Here is a 19162-nt window from a genome sequence, read left to right as displayed (position 1 = left end):
CTAACAAAGTGTGTAACGTGACGTTAGACACGCGCATGTCGAATGTTGTTTCGTGAATGAATCTTTTAAATGAACGAATCCCACTCGTTCATTTCCATGCTCACTTTTTCCTTGAAGTCTAGTTTTTGAAGCGTGTGATTGTTTTGGTGATTTTATTGTCTTCAAAACATGCAGACTTGCTGAACGACTCGGAGGTAAATCAATTGAGCCAATCAGTTACATCCCTCATAATACATATGGCGCAACCTGCAGGATTCAAAAGATTCGACTCATTGACATGATTTTTTTATTTATTTTTTTAACAAGACAAGTATAAGACATTGTAATACATATCAGTGCATATAAAACAAAGAGTACCAACAATAACTAAAATACTAAAAGAAAATGTATACAAAAAAAAAACAATAAAAAAAGAAAAAATAATAGGATACAAAGTGCTACATATTATTACATGAATTTGAAAAGCTTTAGAATTTGCATTGTTTTTTATAAGCTTTTTGTTCTGTGATCTCATGTTTGAAAGAGTTTCAAAATATATTGTGAGATCGGTGTTATAAAAGGTAATATATGAGGGTTTCTTTTGAATTATTTTTGTCTTATGAATATAAAACTTTGCCAAAATAATTAAAAGATTACTAACATAATTTTGTCTTTGAGAAAAATATGGGTTTTGAAAATAAAGTAAAATGTCATGGGGTTCTAAATTAAGAGCTCTGTTTAATTTTTTTTTGTTATGTCTATTTTAAAGTCAGTCCAAAAAGAAATAAAGAGATAAATGTTCAATATCCTCAGATGATGTGTTACAAAAATTAGGCTACATTTATCACAGACAGTATAATGGATATATCTACTAATGGCTGCATTTACAGGATAGCATCTATGAATAATTTTGTAAATGATTTCTTTTACTTTATTAGATATTATATATGGTAAAGTCCAAATGCTGTGCCAATATACAATGAGGTTTAAGCCATTTTGATTGACATGAAGGAATGGATCCAACATTAAAGGAATTTCTTATAAAATTGTTACTAAAATGTTTATCAAAAAAGGTTGAGTTGAGGATTTTGTAAGGTTGTATTACTAACATCTACATCTGAGAATTGGGTTAACATTATATTATGCCATTGGGGATAGCCTTAGTTACTTTGTTATATTCTTTTTCAATTGACATGATTAAAAATCCCCACAGCAGAAGTAAAAGTTCTTAAAGTGTCTTGAAAAATACCCAATAAAATCATAATTGTTCTGATCGTCTTTAATATTCAATCATTTATTGCCCATTCCAGGAACTTCTTGTGTCAGTTCCCGACAATGAAGCGCATCTGCTGTTCCGCACTACATTTCCCACAAACCCTTGCTGTGCGAGCCTGGGCGTGTGAGAGAAAGATTAAAATTGGACCATCTGCAGACTTTGATTTAGCATCAATGGTGAGATCCTACATTGTTTGGCTAAATAGACATGCGAGATGTATCTTGTCATCATGTCTTTTCTGTAGCAGAGCTAGAGGTCTATCTGACAACATTTCGTAAAGCTGAATCCGATGTTTTATTAAAGCTGTTCGAAAAACCAACTTCGTCGGCTAGCCAACACAGCTAGCAGCTCACTTTAGGCATGCGAATCACTCGTACTTCATCAAACGTGTGTGCTTGCTTGTGCTTTAGCGGGTTTGTTGTTGTAAATATGGTGTAATAAACAAATTATGTCTTTTATTTCCGTTTAATCCGATGCTTACAAGACATTCGTTTTTCGCAATCACCCGCTAACAAATCTTGGCTGTGTCTCAAAACATAGTTAGCTGTCTAGTTTAACAGTATTTTTGCGATCGGACCATTTTAAAACGCACCAGTTTTTAGACTTAAGGACACCTAAAGCATTGATGTTGTTGTTCTGCTGACATACAGCCGCCGTCACTGTTTATTTTGACAGATGGACGCTTTTGATTTGTTTTGACGCTGTGTCAGGAAGTGTCTAAATGTCTTCACAGCTTATTTGTTAAATGTATATAACGAGAGTGAGCTTCACGTTTTCGAGAATGGGTAGTCGACAGAAAAGTGTCCATGGATACTTATATTTTAAGAGAATGTCAAAATAAGAAATAGGATGTCTATCTAAGGTTCTGTACCAGGTCACCATTTCTTAAACGTGTTCACCATTTTAATCACATTTTCTACTGGTTTAATTTAAATGGTCCTGTGGGTTGATTTATAATTTTCATACAAAATGCAGGTATTCTATAAAGTATCTTAATAGCAAAAATGCGCACAATGCTGTTTACAATAGTATTAGATGAAGTATTGCACATCACAGACATGCCTGTGTGTGTGTGTGTGTGTGTGTGTGTGTGTGTATGTGTGTACCATAATATCTTGTTTCATAATATCTATCTATCTATCTATCTATCTATCTATCTATCTATCTATCTATCTATCTATCTATCTATATATATATATATATATATATATATATATATATACACACATATATAATTTGTGTATAATGTGTGTGTGTGTGTGTGTGTGTGTGTGTGTGTATATATATATATATATATATATATATATATATATATATATTATATAGATATAGATATAGATATACACACACACAATATATGTATATGTATGTATATATATATGTATATGTTAACAATATATTTTTTCCCTATTGCCTACAGGCTGCAGCAGCTCTTTTCTACAGGGCTTTGCTGTATTATGAGCTGTTGTAAATCGTCACGTTTCAATCGATTCTCAGGAGGATCTGTGCCAGGTGCCACTATCGCTGTACCCTCACCTGACATCAGCAACCGGGTAAGAATGTGATATGTATTTACATTTGAAGAGTTTGGTTCCAAAACGCAATAACTCCATTTGGATTATTTTGAGTAAAAAAGGTGTTTTCTTTTCTTTAGATGAAAACCACTATTTTCTGTTTCAAACTTTCACATAGCTTCTTTTGGTTATAAAAACATTAAAAATTCAAATCTATATTTTGATTTTAAAAAGTTTATTATAAAAACGTATATTTTTTTTTCCCAAAATGCAATAAATCCATGACACTTTTTTTTTTTCAAAATGCAATTAATCCATCAATATAAAAGTTATTTTTCAAATTGAAAATACACAACAAAGTAAGTTGATTCACATATATGACAGAGTCTAAACTTTGCCAATATTTATCTTATATACAGACATTTTACTAAAAATACATTCATCCGTCGCTCCCAAAATGAATTCAAAGGGTCATCTTGTTAATGTTATAAATTATTTGTCATTACCGATTAAAGAGTATCTGGTGCCACCGCACGGTTCAATAAACACATTTGCCGAGTACACTGGTATTAAAAACGGCTTTTAAAAAACACTTCAATGTTTACAGTGGGTGGAATGGAGCGCTGTGATTGGTTGAGAGAGGATATATCGCGTTCTGCAGAAAAAGGAGACTGGCGTTTGTCGCGTTTTGGAAAGAAAGGGAGAAAACATTACAGAATAACACGACGGATATCGCATTTTGCATAAAAATTAGTAAATTGCTTTTCAATACCGACCAGATACAATACTGATTTTGGCGGAAACTAATTTTTTTTGAAAATGGCGTTTTGGAATCAAACTCTTCATTGATTGAGCTATGGAAAGACTTCGGTGGCAAAAATTCTCATTGTTTTCTTATTTCATAATCTTTGATTGCAGACCAAAATGGAAGCTAGTTTTGGATCCACGTTTCCAGCAGTCCCTCAAGTAGCAAAAGGTCAGTGTTATCTCTTGAAATACTTGGACTACAGGCTGGAAAATAGTCATTAAATACAAAAATATGGCAAAAAAAAAAAAAAGACTTAACATTTGAAGTGGTCCTCAGGGAAACTAAATATTTAAAAATATGTATGGTGATACAGCCTAAAAAATAAAGATTATCAAATTGACTATGATTTACATTTTGAGTGTCGCATCTCAAACCACTATTAAAGTAATTACTGGTGTTGAAAATGACCTAGATTAGCATTGATTGGACAGAAATCAGAGTGTTTGCTTAGCAACATGGTTCAATCAGTCGCTTGTAACTGTGCTCTTTCATTTCAGCGGAAACCAATTACAAACAGCATCGTAGAACCCCTTCATCCTCCAGCACTCTGACCTACTCGCCTCGTGACGACGATGATGGCATGGTAATCATAACGCCATCCCTTTTCAAAACAGACAATCACATTTACATACTGTGGAATGGAAATCAAAAACCTCACAATTTTGTCATTGACGTGCATCACAGTGGGCTTCTGGATTAGCTGATTTGCTGTATGGGAGGTTCTTAGTTTTTGATAAATGCGTCTGATAAATTAACCTGCTGTGCCTGATTTTCTAATTATTTGATTTTAGTCAAACCAAAAATTATTCAGATATATTTTTACTAGTGTGTGCAGGACACTATAGTTCATTTATGTAAGTGAGGATAGCATGTGACATATTATACCCAAAATTCTTCATACAGTGGACTACCAGTAAAATTGATGCAAATTTGGGACCAAAAATTCTTCAGACACTTTGACCTGACCATGTTTTGCTGAAGTGTTATCTGACATAATTAAGGTACATTTTTTCATTAAGGTAAATCTTGTCATATTTTATTACCATTTTTTAAACTGTAGTGAATAAACTATTAATGAATGAAATGTTCAAGGTGTCTGAATAAATTTTGGTTTGATTGTATCTGTTTATTAGTGGCTATGTATACTGTTTAATTTTTCCCAAACACCACAGCGTGAATATTTGTATAGATGTCGGCTGTTTTTGTGTCTCTTGATGCCTTGCTAGGTGCAACAGATTTGCTTTTCCACCAAATTTAAGTGAATCAGAAGATGTTGAGGTGCTTTCATCCTGTCAGTCATTTTGCACATTCACAGGCTTTTTCTATTCCGGAAAGCAGGGTTAACTTACCATAACATTCGGTTGGTTAACCCAAACCTTTCTTGAAATTAACGGTTTTGTGAATGCAAACGAAAGTTCAGTAAACTCATATGTTAATGGTAAAAACGCAAACGCTATGTCCGAAATCGCGTACTAAATAGGTGCTACATTTGAATTTGAATTTACTTCATGATCATTAAAAAAAAAATATGTTCTATATATGTCTTTGGACATGCTACTCTTTTGGTATACTGTTTTTCGCATACTGTATAGTAGGGAAGGGGAAGTGCACCATACTACGTTTTTTCCCCTTCTTTTTTTAATGGCAATTTACATTCTTACTGCATATTGCCACCTACTGGGTGGTTGTGCAATTTTTTATTTTTTTTTATAATCTTTAATCAGTTTTTTAGTAATGTGAACAATTATACTGTTTGTTTCTGCTAAATATTAAAATTATAAATTAAAAATGGTTATATAAGTTTCTTTTTTATGTTTAGCCATTTTGTTTATACATTTGTTGTAAGGTGAGATGTCACTTTTTTTGTTATATAAATAAATTATTATATATAATACCTTTGGGAAAAAAATTTGAATGCAGATCCATGATGTGTGAGATGAGAATAAAATAAACAGATTAAAATCAAATAAACATTGCTTTGTTATAATAGTGCTTTATAATTTAAGAAATTTTATAACTACATAATATATTATTGTGTAAAGCCTGATCGATTGGGCATGTATGCGATGAATACTTCTCTTTAGAGCAGGTTATGTTCAGAGAATAAGTTGTTATGGCTACTTACATACCCTGTAAGTTACCTTTTTGGAAGTAAGGGTTAAGGTGATCTGTTTACTTATCCATACACTTAGGGGTATGTCACTTAATCTGCTTTCTGGAATGCCCTCCATCTCATTCAAAAAATGTAAAGAATAATAAAAAAAAAGTGTTGAAATAAAAATAAACTGGCTCTGTCCCTACAGCCGCCCATCAGTACCCCTCGTCGCTCAGACTCTGCCATCTCGATTCGCTCCCTGCACTCTGAGTCCAACATGTCGTTGCGCTCCACCTTTTCCCTGCATGAGGAAGAGGAAGACACAGTGAGTGTCAGCAATCTTCTGTTTCCTATTTGCATGCTGATCTAGTGTAGTGACGCAAAAGGCTGACAGACATACACCTTTGCCAAGATTGACATTCTCTCTCTCTCTCTCTCTCTCTCTCTCTCTCTCTCGCCCTTACTCTCTTTTCTTACCCAGGAGCCGCAGGTGTTTGCAGAGCAGCCCTCCGTTAAGCTTTGTTGCCAGCTGTGCTGCAGCGTGTTCAAGGACCCCGTCATCACCACCTGCGGAGTGAGTCAGCCAACCGTCCCCTCACCTCTCCCTCAGGATAGGGCTGTCTGTCATGATCTGGTTTCAGGCCATTTATTGATTTCCTGTCAGTTTGGGCCGTGAACAGCACGCCTCATTGACCCGTTTCCTATGGCACTGTCGGGCTGTTGAACACCACAGTACAAGTGTCCGTTGAGAGATGAATTACATTTAAAATAGCTGAGTAGATGAAAAAGTAAAATTCAGCTCTTATTCACTCTCATTGTTTTCTCTTTCTCTTCCTCTTGTCACCTCAGCACACATTCTGCAGGCGATGTGCCTTGACCTCAGGTAAGCATAGCATTTTTAATCTATGCATTTGTCTTGCTTCCACCTTTCCCATGATGACTGTTTCTGCCAGCTGTGAGTAAGTACAGTGAGGGCTCAACACAATTTACACAATTACAAATAAAAAAGACCGTAAGACCGTCATTCATCTTCAGACCACAAATTAAGATGTTTTTGATGAAATCAGATGGCTCAGTTAGGTCTCTATAGACAGCAATGCCACTGAACTTCTCAAGATCCAGAAAGGTTCTTAAAACATATTTAAATCAGTTCATGTGAGTACAGTGGTTCTACCTTAATATTATAAAGTGACGAGAATACTTTTTGTGCACCAAAAAAACAAAACGTCTTTTCAATGATATCTAGCGATGGCCGATTTCAAAACACTGCTTTGAATCTTGTGTTTCGAATCAGTGATTTGAAGCGCCAAAGTCATGTAATTTCATAAGTTTAGCATTTTGACATGCAAAAATCACAAAATCTCACAAAATCCTGTGGGAAACACTGGTGGAATATATGGAATATGTCTTGATGTTTTTGTGAGGTTAATAATTAATTTTATGGTCAGAGTCACAGACTAAAATATAATTTTATTTATTTTTTTTTCATTTGAATACATTTGTAATGTTTAATACATTTTTACTTTGCCATTAATCAGGTATGGAGTGCAGATTGATGTTAAAAAATAATTTAGTGCATTTTATCATAAAGCTGCAACATGACAACATGTGGAAAAAAGTAAGAGGTCTGAATACTTTCTGAAAGCTATCTGAATATATATTTATAGTTTCTAAATTTGTTTGCCATTAGCAGTAGTGGCTTTAAGTTAATTTTAGACAGTGCAGATCTCTTCCTCTGTTCCTGTTTCATTTCCTCGCCATGCTGAATCTTTAATTTCACGCTCTTAATTTGACTTGTTTTTTTAACAAAGAGTAACTATTTTGTTTTGCCAAAAACCTTGTTGTTCCACAGAGAAATGCCCTGTGGACAATTCCAAGCTCACAGTGGTAGTGAATAACATAGCAGTGGCTGAGCAAATCGGTGAGCTTTTCATCCACTGCAAGTACGGCTGTCGGCCAGCTGCTTCAGGCAAGCCCGGTGCCTTTGAGGTTGACCCACTTGGCTGTCCTTTCACCATCAAGCTCAGCACCAGGAAGTGAGTATACAGGTTCATTTCCTTTCGCAAGTTCAGCTTGTGATTTCTGTTGTTGCGACATAGTTGTGAAAAGAAAGCATAATGACTCTGTTTTGTGTGGCAGAGAACATGAAGTGAGCTGTGACTACAGACCTGTTCGCTGTCCCAACAACCCCAACTGCCCTCCGTTGCTCACCATGAACCTGGAGGCCCATCTGAAAGAGTGTGAACACATCAAATGCCCTCATTCTAAATATGGGTATGGAATTTTGGAAAGGCTAACATTTTCTTTTCTTCAGTTCCGTAGATGAACCTTGAATTTATCTCTGCCGATTTCTCTCCAGTTGCACCTTTATTGGGAATCAGGATACTTATGAGACGCACCTGGAGGTGTGTAAGTTCGAGGGGCTGAAGGAGTTTCTCCAGCAGACGGATGACAGATTCCATGAGATGCAGGTGACACTGGCGCAGAAGGATCAGGACATCTCATTCCTGCGCTCCATGCTGGGCAAACTCTCTGAGAAACTAGACCAGCTGGAGAAGAACTTGGAGCTCAAGTTCGGTAAGGACACAAAGCTAATTCTTAACCGCTTACAGTTTTTAAGCCAAAAGATGCATGAATGTTCAAATAGTTGTTTTTTTTTCTTGTGCTAATGTGGCAGATGTACTGGATGAGAATCAGAGCAAGCTCAGTGAAGATCTGATGGAGTTCCGAAGAGATGCTTCCATGCTGAATGTTGGTCTATTTTTGCTCTGGTTTTGCTAAGACGTACAGTTTTGGTGTTCCAGTATTAAGAGCTTTCTAACTCATCCCTCCTTTTGCAGGATGAACTGTCCCACATCAATGCCAGGCTCAATATGGGTATACTGGGCTGTGAGTGTCTCTTTCTCATTTATACTCTTCATTTCTGTGAATCAAATGAAATGTCATCATCTGACTGTATAAAATGTTTTGCAGCCTACGACCCTCAGCAGATCTTCAAATGCAAGGGTACCTTTGTGGGCCACCAGGGTCCGGTATGGTGTTTGTGTGTGTATTCTACCGGTGATCTTCTCTTTAGTGGGTCATCCGATAAGTCCATCAAGGTAATTCCACCTGCCATCAGCAATCTGTCCCTGAGTATCCCTCTTCATCCAGATAAATCTTCTGTACTTCTATGCTCATCATAGGTTTGGGACACATGCACCACATACAAGTGCCAGAAGACCCTAGAGGGCCATGATGGCATAGTGTTGGCATTGTGCATTCAGGGGTGAGCATTCTGAGGATTGCTTTTATAATTTTCATGGTCTTTCATCAAACTCTAAAACAACTTTGCACTGCCAGTCATCGTAGTAATGTATTATATGTTTACAGCTATAATAAAAATTGACAATTGATTTGAGAAAGGGATTGCAAATGTTGTTTTATGTTGGCTTTAAGTGGACAGGAGATCTTATAAATTCTTTTCTTCTTTCTGCTGCAGGAACAAGCTCTACAGTGGCTCAGCTGATTGCACGATCATTGTGAGTGTTCCTGAAATGCATATGTCAGAGGAATTAAACTGTTAATGAATAGGGATGTGCTCAACGACTAGTTTCATTAACTTTTAAAAGTTCAAAATTTTGCAACCGACTAGTCTAACCCTTAACCCTTCGGGTTAACAGACAGTTTCCGTTTGTGATCCATTTGAAATAGATTAGTTAATCTATGAACTGTCTCATCCCATACTGAATGCTGCTAAAAATAGGACAGAAAAATGCGATGTACTTGCCTTGCTTTGTGATCCTTGTATATTAAACTTGAGTGTTCACTTAAAGGGTTAGTTCACTCAAAAAATTAACATTCATTCATTAGTTACTAACCCTCAGATCTTTGATGAAATCTGAGAGTTTTCTGTCCCTCCATTAACAACTATGCAATTACCACTTTGAAGCTTCAAAAAGTTAATAAAAATAAGTCTAAAACACCCGGAACACACTAAACCGTCGCTGACGAACTAGTGGCGACGAAAGCAGACTGCGGGGTTGGCTCGCGTCGGCAGCGTCTGGATCCAAAGTTGGCCTGACGCACCAAACCGACACTTTACACCCGACGGCCAACTAGCACGTCCGTTCTGCACCTGTGTAAGAAGAAATGCCTTTCCGTACCAGCAGGTGGCAGTAGCTGAACAGCCAATCAGAATAATCAGATGGCACGACTGACCGACGAGCTCCGACACCGATTCGAAAAAAAGCCGATGAGGACCAACTTCAGTCGACGGTGTGGAACACACTGAGAAAACTTAGTCGGTCGACGAACAGAAACTGCCCGACGGCCGACCGTCGGCTTGGTGTGTTCCGGGCTTAAAACTAATCCATATGAATTGAAATTTCATCAACTCACACATCAGTTGTGGTGAACGGAAGCTCAAGCATGTTTGCTTGACATGCGAGAACCAATGAGGTTCATTCTGGTGTGTTACACAGCACATTTGAGCTTCTGTAAGACATTTGTTCTCACGCATCAAGCAGATTCGGTTTAGCTTCTGTTTATGTTCGCTGGTCAATGTTTATATGTGATTGAAAGCCTAAATTCAATTCAGGAAATTTGGACTAAACCGCTCAATTCATATGGATTAGTTTTACAATCACTTTTACTTTTTGAAGTGTCAAAGTGGTAGTTGTGTATCTGTCAATGGAGGGACGGAAATCTTCAAGATTTCATAATCTTAGATTAAGATAGAAGATAAAAATCTTCATGTCTGTTACAAAGATGAACGAAATGGGTTTGGAACAACATGAGAGTGAGTGACAGAATTTTCAGTTTTTGGGTGAACTAACCCTTTAAGCAATGTTAGCCATTTTATATATATATATATATTTCAAATCAACTAAATCCATAGGCAGCGCAAGACCAATAAGTTCAAACCTAATAGCCTATTATAAATGGATTTCCTCAAATAAAAGTTATTCCACATAAGTCAGCACATTAAGTTATTGTATTGCAACCACTTGCGTGTCCAGGTTTGAACATGTTTCGTGTGTATGAAATCTGCATAAATGACGGGCGGCAAAAGGCTTGACGTGTTCTGACGACTGTACATTATTTATGCGTATTCTCTTTGTTAGGATGTTGATATACCAACTGTTCAAGTATCAAGTAAGTTTCATTCAGAACGTTTCTCCTTTAATCCGTACTGTTTAATACCGTATTGTTGCATAACCAGTAGTAGCAGGCTTAATAATATACTAGTTTGACATGACATAAAAGAAAAATACACAAAATACTCTCTCATGTTGCACAACTTCCGAGTGGACGTTTCTTTGAAGTCTGAACCTGTCGCGAGTGAAAACGAATGCTTGCAAAATCTGAGGTAAAATAAGATTTTGTTTTCCGCTACAGATATACACAAAATAATATATTTATTTTAAAATGTAACATTAACATGACGGTAATGTAAATGTAGCCTCTGTAAGAATATATAGCAAAACATTAAATGTGCAAAAAAAGAGTAAACGAATAGTATTTCCAATTCTATTAGCAGCAGCAGTATCGTTTAATCGACAAGTCTGGCACATCCCTATTCAAGACACGGTTCATGTGCAGCTAATGCAGATATACTCTTGTTCTTCCTCAGGTTTGGGATATCCAGACCTTGCAGAAAGTGAACACTATTCGGGCACACGACAACCCTGTGTGCACTCTGGTGTCCTCTCACAACATGCTCTTCAGCGGCTCTCTCAAAGCCATTAAGGTCAGTTGCGCTTGTTGTAGAGAAGATGTGCGTGTCTGCAGACTCAAACCCAATCAAGCAGCTAGTATTGAGCTTTATTCTGCCCCATTTGCTGATGTGCATGTTAGCTGTTTGATGTTTAAGTGATGTGGAGGATGCGGTCGGTGCTCCAGCAGAGAAGAGAAAAGCACTGACTTAGGTTACTGAGGCACAAGTGGAGCAGAATTAGATCTACTTGGCTCTGAGAGCTTGTCTGAAAAGCACAAGCTGTGCTCGTATCACCATGGTGATGTGTGGGAGGAATGAGGGAGTGGAGGATAACAGTAGAATGATCTCATCTCTCTGGGACTTTCCAGTTTGCCAATTCTGAATGTTCTTTAATTGATGAAACATCTTTCTTTCTCTCTTTGTAGGTGTGGGATATTGTGGGCACAGAGCTGAAGCTAAAGAAGGAACTGACTGGCTTGAATCACTGGGTTCGAGCTCTGGTTGCTTCTCAGAATCATCTGTACAGTGGATCTTATCAAACCATAAAGGTTAGAAGTGTTCAACTTTTAACTGCTTAAATAGATAACAGCTCTGACAGTTGCTGGGTTGATTGAGTAATAAGATGTTCACATGCTTGTAAGTTTACACACTCCTTGCAGATTGCGTAAGATCTTAAAGATGTAAAAGAGCTTTATTTATATTCATTTATTTATAGTATTCTCTGTGAAAAATGCAGACAGAATCACAGAGTACATCCAGTCATAAAAATGGAATTTAATGTATAATGCATAATGTCTCAGAATATGGCAAAATTTGGATGAATAAATCAAAAGTAGGGCTGTACACTTTTTTTGGACTAGTGTTTGTAAATATTAAACTGCAAAAAGTCAGCATGTTTTATGCAACTGAATGAGCGCCACAGATTTGTCAAAGACTTTAGATATACAAAGACTGTTATTATGAATGGGGGAATAAGTGCAACACGCAATATGGAAGAAAAAGTCCCACCTTCTAAATAAATTAGCCTATTGGTAAAGTCAATAGGTGTGTTCGACTTGAAGTGGCGCTGCACAGAGTGATCAGTCATCTGTCATACACATCGGTCTGCGCATTGCTGCATCAAGACAAACACACCCATTGCACAGCAGGTGCCTTTAGAAGCTCCTTTTGCTCTGTTCTGAGACGGTGCATGCAGTTTGTTTTTGTTTTGTTTTTTGTCATGATTTGGGCTCTTAGAAACATTCTTTATGAAAGAGTTGTCAGATTTCATTGTTGATTTCAAATGTGAAATTTAATCATAAGGCTTGTGAACAGCTTTGGAGAATTTTATGTTTCCCAGTTCAAAGAAATAGGAGTTGTACATTTCAAAGATGGCTGCCGAGTGAAATTATTTGCCTTAAAGGGACTTTGGTTTTGTTTACTACACATACTCGCACATAACATTCATGGCGTTTTCAGCATCTGTCATCTCATTTTATGAGGACACTTCACTGAGAGAGTTTACTTCACCAGCATTTCATTTAACAAAACTATCCTCGGAAACACAGAAACTCAAAGGTCTTCATGACGACTTTCCATAAATGTACTGTATAGAAAAATTGAATTGTTAAAGTTAACAATAACTTACACACACACACACACACACACACACATATATATATATATATATATATATATATATATAATATATAATATAATATATAAAACAATGGTTTGAAAACTTTTGAACTGGATTTCTTTTGGAATATATGCACATTTGTATTAGTTTTATGTCAGATAGCTTCATTAGGGCAGTACTAAATAAGAACATTTTTTATTAACCTCTATTCCTGTAACAGGAACATCCGAATTTCAGATTTGAAGCGGTTCTAAATTCCTTTTATTGTTCAGTCTAAATGGTAAGAAAAGAGAGCAGCTTTCCAAGTTGTTTGTAAAACTAGATAAGACGGATAAACCCGAGCTGCTTGTCTCAAGTTGTCTAATTAAGGCTCCAGAGATTGCAAGCAGGAAGCAGATTTCAGGCTTCTGTAAATGCTCACAGAGAGAAAAAATAAACACAAACACTGTTCCGGAAGTGTATATCCTGTTCACTGTTTCCGTAGGGATTAAAAAATTCTTGGTAACACTTTACAATAAGGTTCATTAGTTAGACATTGGTTAATGTATTAACTAACATGAGCAATATATTTGTTACTGTATTTACTAATCTTCTTTAACGTTAGTTAATGACAATCCAGTTGTTCATTGTTTGTTCATGTTAGTTCACAGTGCATTAACTAATGTTAACACGATTTTATTAATGTATTAGTAAATGTTGAAATTAACATTAACAAAGATTAATAAATGCTGTATGAGTGCAGCTCATTATTAGTTTAACTAATGTTAATCAATGAACCTTTTTGTAAAATGTTGCCAAATAAAGAGTTTGATTTGAGCCAAAAGTAGTATTTGAAAGTTGGAGACAAAAACAGGGTAAAACGGGGACGACAGACACAGCCCACAAAGCATTGCAAGTGACATATATATCACATAATATATATCTAATATATTAATTAAAAAAAATAACGGTACTTTTGTCTTCTAGTACAAAATACAATATATTTGAAAAATATTGCTAAACATCGAAATATACACAAATGAGCAAGTTGTTTTATGTTGAGAGTGTAGGGACACTGACTCAGTTATTCCCCTGCTTCACTGAGTGGGCGGTTGCTACTGAGCTTTATTGGCACTCTTCTCGTCTTCATGGTAACAGTGTGGTCTCTGATTGGTTGATCCAAGGAGAATCTTTCTACAGGATTATGAGTAGTGTAGTTCTCCACCAGTAATTGATTTTTGTACTATGTTATATTTTTTAAGTGAATCTTAACACATTTCTTAACATTTCATGCAAAACTTGCATGCTCTCTAGTGTGAATAAATGAAATGGATTTTTGTGAAATGGTCTGTATGCTCTTTCCCCTCAGATCTGGGACATCCGTTCTCTGGAGTGTGTGCATGTGCTACAGACCTCTGGAGGCAGTGTGTACTCCATTGCAGTCACCAACCACCATATAGTTTGTGGCACCTATGAGAACCTCATTCATGTAAGTAGTATTAACCTCTACACTTTTATGTAAAGCTCTGCAGAGCATAAGGATCATGGAAAACCTGGAAATGTCCGGACAGTGATTTCTGATACTTTCCGTATAAACTAGGTTTGGGACATTGAGTCCAAAGAACAGGTGCGGACTCTGACAGGCCACGTGGGCACAGTGTATGCCCTGGCCGTTATTTCCACCCCCGATCAGACCAAAGTGTTCAGTGCCTCCTATGATCGCTCTCTCAGGGTAAGGAACAGGCTTGGATATGTGATGTGAAATAGGGGGATTTGTGAAACCACAAATGCATTGATTGTTTTACCTCTGCAGGTGTGGAGCATGGACAACATGATCTGCACCCAGACTCTGCTGCGGCACCAGGGCAGCGTGACGGCACTCGCTGTATCCAGAGGAAGACTGTTCTCTGGAGCTGTAGACAGCACAGTAAAGGTCAGAGGCTCTTACAACCAGTTTGGGGATGCTGCTTTGAAACTATAGCCAGCATTGAAATCGAACACTATCCGCTTGTTAAGTCGTGACGTAAGGAACGCCGTTTCCGGGTCCAAGCCTCGACTCATTTCACTTGAGAATGCCATCGACGGCCGTTTATGAGCGCTATTTAGTCATATTAAACATCAATCATTTTAAAAAGTTAAACATTTTAAATAATATTAAACATTTTAAATAATTTTAAATATACAACAGTCTCCGTGCTCACAGCGTCACATATATTCATATTTTAACCATTTATAAAAGATGAATCATTGTCTGGCCATCTGGAATTTTGATATGGAGATAAAGGTTATGATTATAATTTTTTGTAGTATTACACCACATCGTGTGTGTATATTAGCACCATTTGTTGTTTTCTTGTGGTATGAGATAGAGCATTAGGACCCGGAAGCGCTGCCGTGTGACGTCAGACTTAACAACCGAATAAATTTAGGGGTGTAATGATACCTCGTCATATCGAGATATTGTGACATAAAAATGCAACGATATGTATCGTTGATGTAAATGAAATGATTTGCGATAAAGAGTTAGTTTTATCCAAGGCTCAGCTTACTGTATTTATAAGATATAATTCACCCAGAAATGTAAATTCTGTCCTCATGTACTCACCCTCATGTCATTTCAAACCCAAGGTTTTCGTTCAACTTCCAAACATACACACATTTTTTATGAAACCTGAGAGATTTCTATTTCTCCATTTAAATGGTCTATTCCAAGTCTTCTGAAAAGACACAATGGCTTTACATGATGAACAGACTTACGACAACACTCATGCTGTAGTAAACACGAACGTTCAAATACTTTCGTGACATGTGAAAACAACATGAGAGTGAGTAAATGCAGAATTGACATTTTTGGATGAACTAACCATTTACAGTTTGGGAATGACATGCTTTCTTGTGATCAGAACTGTGATTGACTGGAACAGCACTCCTCAAAGTGAAACCGCAAACATCATTTAAATCATCTTATCACATTTTGTTTTAGTAGTATGATAATTCAAAGTGATTTATGGTTTATTTTTATATGTGTAGTGCATTATTAGTGGGATAGGCGGGACATGGCGAGCACCGGGAGAGTCTGGGCGTTGAAAGCGCGAGTACTGCATGAGAAAAAAATGAAAGTTTACGGAGTTTGTTGCAGTATGACATTAAACCACTATATATAATGTTAAATATATTGTATAATAATGCAATGGGGGAATATTTGTGGGTCCTGATGATAATAATAATAAAATAAATAATAATAAAGTAATAATAATAAAAATCCTCTCTTTATTTTGGCCTAAAATATCAAGATATCATGCATTGTAAAACCGCAGTATCGTAAAATATCGTATCATGATTCATTATTGCTATTTGTATCGAATTTGTATCGAAGTGTATTGTTACACCTCTACTATAAATACAACTAAAAAATAGACTTTATAAAAATAGTAAAGAGCAGAAGTTTTTGCCTAAACATTCTTTTAAAATTTGAATTGTAATTAAAAAGAAAATGAATCAGACTTGATTATTCAATCAGTATGTGCAAACAATACACCTCATGTTAAAAACGACTTTTACATTCGGTCACACTACACCAGGGCTCTTCAAGTAGTTTCATTCGAGTGCCGGATTATCAAATCAAAAAGTTGAGGTGGGCCGGGGGGGTCTTATTGGTAAAAATGATTTTATTAATTATTAGGCTTAAATGAAAATATTCTCACAGTGAGACAGTAACCACACGTAAAACCATACATTGCTACTCACTACCACTGTCAAATGATATTATATGTTATATAGGCCTATAAAAACGCCTAAACACAGATACAAACTACACTTTAACAAAGGCATGAATTATATATTCCCCTACCCACCTAATAAATATATTGCAATATAAATGCCTTTAACATAGTATTCATTATAAATATTCCACATTTCCACAAACCATGGTTATTTACTACAGTTAGCTCATGGTAATTGTCTGTAAGAGTGCTGATTTTGGGATTTAAAAGTCTTTTAACTTCATTCATGGCACGTTTCTCCTGTTTTCCTCATCAGTCTGGTTGGGAATGTTGAGGTTGTTTCATCCGATTTAAAACTAGTTTAATCATCGAGTGATTAGTAGTTTGTAAACAAGAGGTGCGTGTCGAATTAAAACGTTTCTTACTAGATGTTGCAGTGCTGTTTAATAAAGCTGACTGGGAATAAACTCCGCTCCTTTTAAGTTTTCATTCCGTTATCCACTGGGCTGTGCTGCGTAGTTCAAAGTAAACTAGTGAAACGCATGAAAACACTGCTATTTGTTGTTACTGACCAAGAAACGACTTCAGATGATTCAGTGACAGTGCGGTCCGAACGAATCCGAATAGTTTCAGATCGTTACGCAAGCGCGCTTGGCCAAATGACAGAAAAGAAATAATCTAGATAAAAGAATGTTTAATTCACGAATGATTGGTATCGCTGGTTCCGTCGGACACACATAATAACTGCTGAAATATTCGCACAGAAAATGTTTCTCAGGTCAGCCAGAGGAGCGTGCATGGTAAAACAGTGCATATATCTGCAGGTGCCACTGCGGCACGTATCTAACCAAATTTAGCCGTGGGCCAGATGAAGATTATTGGTGGGCCTCACTGTTTACACCATTCCTTGATCCTCCATTTTCTACTGGCATGAGATCTTCTACTATATATGAGCTCTAACAGTGTATTCTGTTTCCTTTCCTCAGGTGTGGACATGCTAAACGTGACCCCTGAGCATTATTAGTTGTCAGCATGAATCAACTCTGTTGTCGACATGAACTCTGATGCACAGACTTATCAATGAGAACATTACAACATACATTGGACAGGAGATGTTTTTATTTTCGACCCTGTGGACTCGGGCATCTGACCCGTGTGAATTTTGCAGTAAAATGTTAGAAGTTGTCTGGGTCTATGTGCTGGATGGATGGTGGTGTTTGCTTTCCACATACTGGACACGTCTTGACGGCAAACAAAGCCTCCCGAACCTGCAGTCTTTATTAACACCCAGCGGAGCGCAGCCAACATGACAACGCAGTATTTTATATACACACATAAGATCATTTCCTATAAAAGTATGATTTAGATTTGGCAAGACTTCAACTGATCTACAAATGAAGCTGAATCCATTCCAAGGTCATGTTCCCAGCAGACCACGGAAATGTTGCTGCGATGACTGCTGAACTTTTGACCTTTGTGAGTCACAGTCTCATGACGAAGTGAGTGCCTAAGTTTCAGTCTGATGCCAGTGGAGATGCATGGAGTGACCATCATCCCAGGGCTGAATGAAGACCTACACTAAACCAACTTGGGCCTGAAACAGCAGAGCATTGACAACACAGTGCCCATGTTTTTATCTAAGATTTGACAGTGCCAACTGAGCACCCAGAACTGCTCAGATATTTTCTAACTGCCTGTTGATTGATGTGAAACCTTTTGTATGACGGTGTAATGACCTAACCCATCCATCATGCTTGTGTAAATAATGCAATGTTTTCCTTACCAAAGGCTCAACTGCTTCATGCATGGTTCCATGTTTGTCATGGAAGTCAGATTTTTCCCATGCAAAGCTAGTAAGACTTTTACAGTGTAATTCATGCTAGTTACTGAATCATTTTGAACAGTAAGTTCTAATTAGTTTGCGTCAGGCACATAATTCACTATTACTGAGCATCCCACCATTACTTTTGAAGGAACACTGAGTTGAATGGAGGGGAACACAATGTTGCGTTCAACTTGAAGTTGAGTTTCTCTTTCAGCTTAAAGGGACAGTTTACCCGAAAGTGAAAATTCTGCCTTCATGCTGTTCCAAACCTATATGATGTTTTCTTTTGTTTTTGTTTTTTATCCATACAATGGAAGTTAATGGGCACCAAAACTGCTCATCAAAATGTCTTTTGTGTTCCACAGAAGTGAGTAAATCGATTTTTCATTTTTGGGTGAACTATCCCTTTAATGTGAAGAGTACTAGATAAGATAAAAGGCACTAAAAAAAAAAAAAAAAAAAAAAAAAAAAACAGCTGCTATTTTGGATATAACAGTGCCTTTTGGGGGCATGGAGCTGCTCAATCCAGCTCCACACATTTAGGACAATTATGGAAGTAATGAACAGATTTCAGCAGTGTTGTTCCCATATTTTTCCCTCATTAAGCTTGACAGGATGTGATGTTAAAAATGTTCAAATGCAAACTAC

The 19162-nt window shown here is 36.8% G+C and overlaps 1 protein-coding gene across 1 annotated transcript; it reads left to right on the top strand.

The window, feature by feature from the left end:
- The first annotated feature begins 1316 nt into the window (after positions 1-1316).
- On the top strand, positions 1317-19034 carry traf7 (TNF receptor-associated factor 7). The gene is made up of 21 exons (XM_067382250.1): positions 1317-1431; positions 2676-2808; positions 3688-3745; positions 4075-4160; positions 5881-5997; positions 6154-6246; positions 6522-6555; positions 7525-7708; positions 7812-7946; positions 8032-8249; positions 8350-8423; positions 8513-8561; positions 8646-8773; positions 8858-8940; positions 9154-9193; positions 11287-11403; positions 11796-11918; positions 14337-14456; positions 14568-14699; positions 14781-14900; positions 17676-19034. The coding sequence occupies exons 2-21, from the start codon at positions 2713-2715 to the stop codon at positions 17688-17690; spliced, it is 2022 nt and encodes a 673-aa protein (XP_067238351.1). The 5' UTR covers positions 1317-1431; positions 2676-2712; the 3' UTR covers positions 17691-19034.
- Positions 19035-19162: the final 128 nt, after the last annotated feature.

The sequence above is a fragment of the Chanodichthys erythropterus genome, chromosome 3, assembly GCF_024489055.1.
Source record: "Chanodichthys erythropterus isolate Z2021 chromosome 3, ASM2448905v1, whole genome shotgun sequence".
In the NCBI taxonomy this organism is placed as follows: Eukaryota; Metazoa; Chordata; class Actinopteri; order Cypriniformes; family Xenocyprididae; genus Chanodichthys; species Chanodichthys erythropterus.
This window is presented reverse-complemented; position numbering and strand designations above follow the sequence as displayed.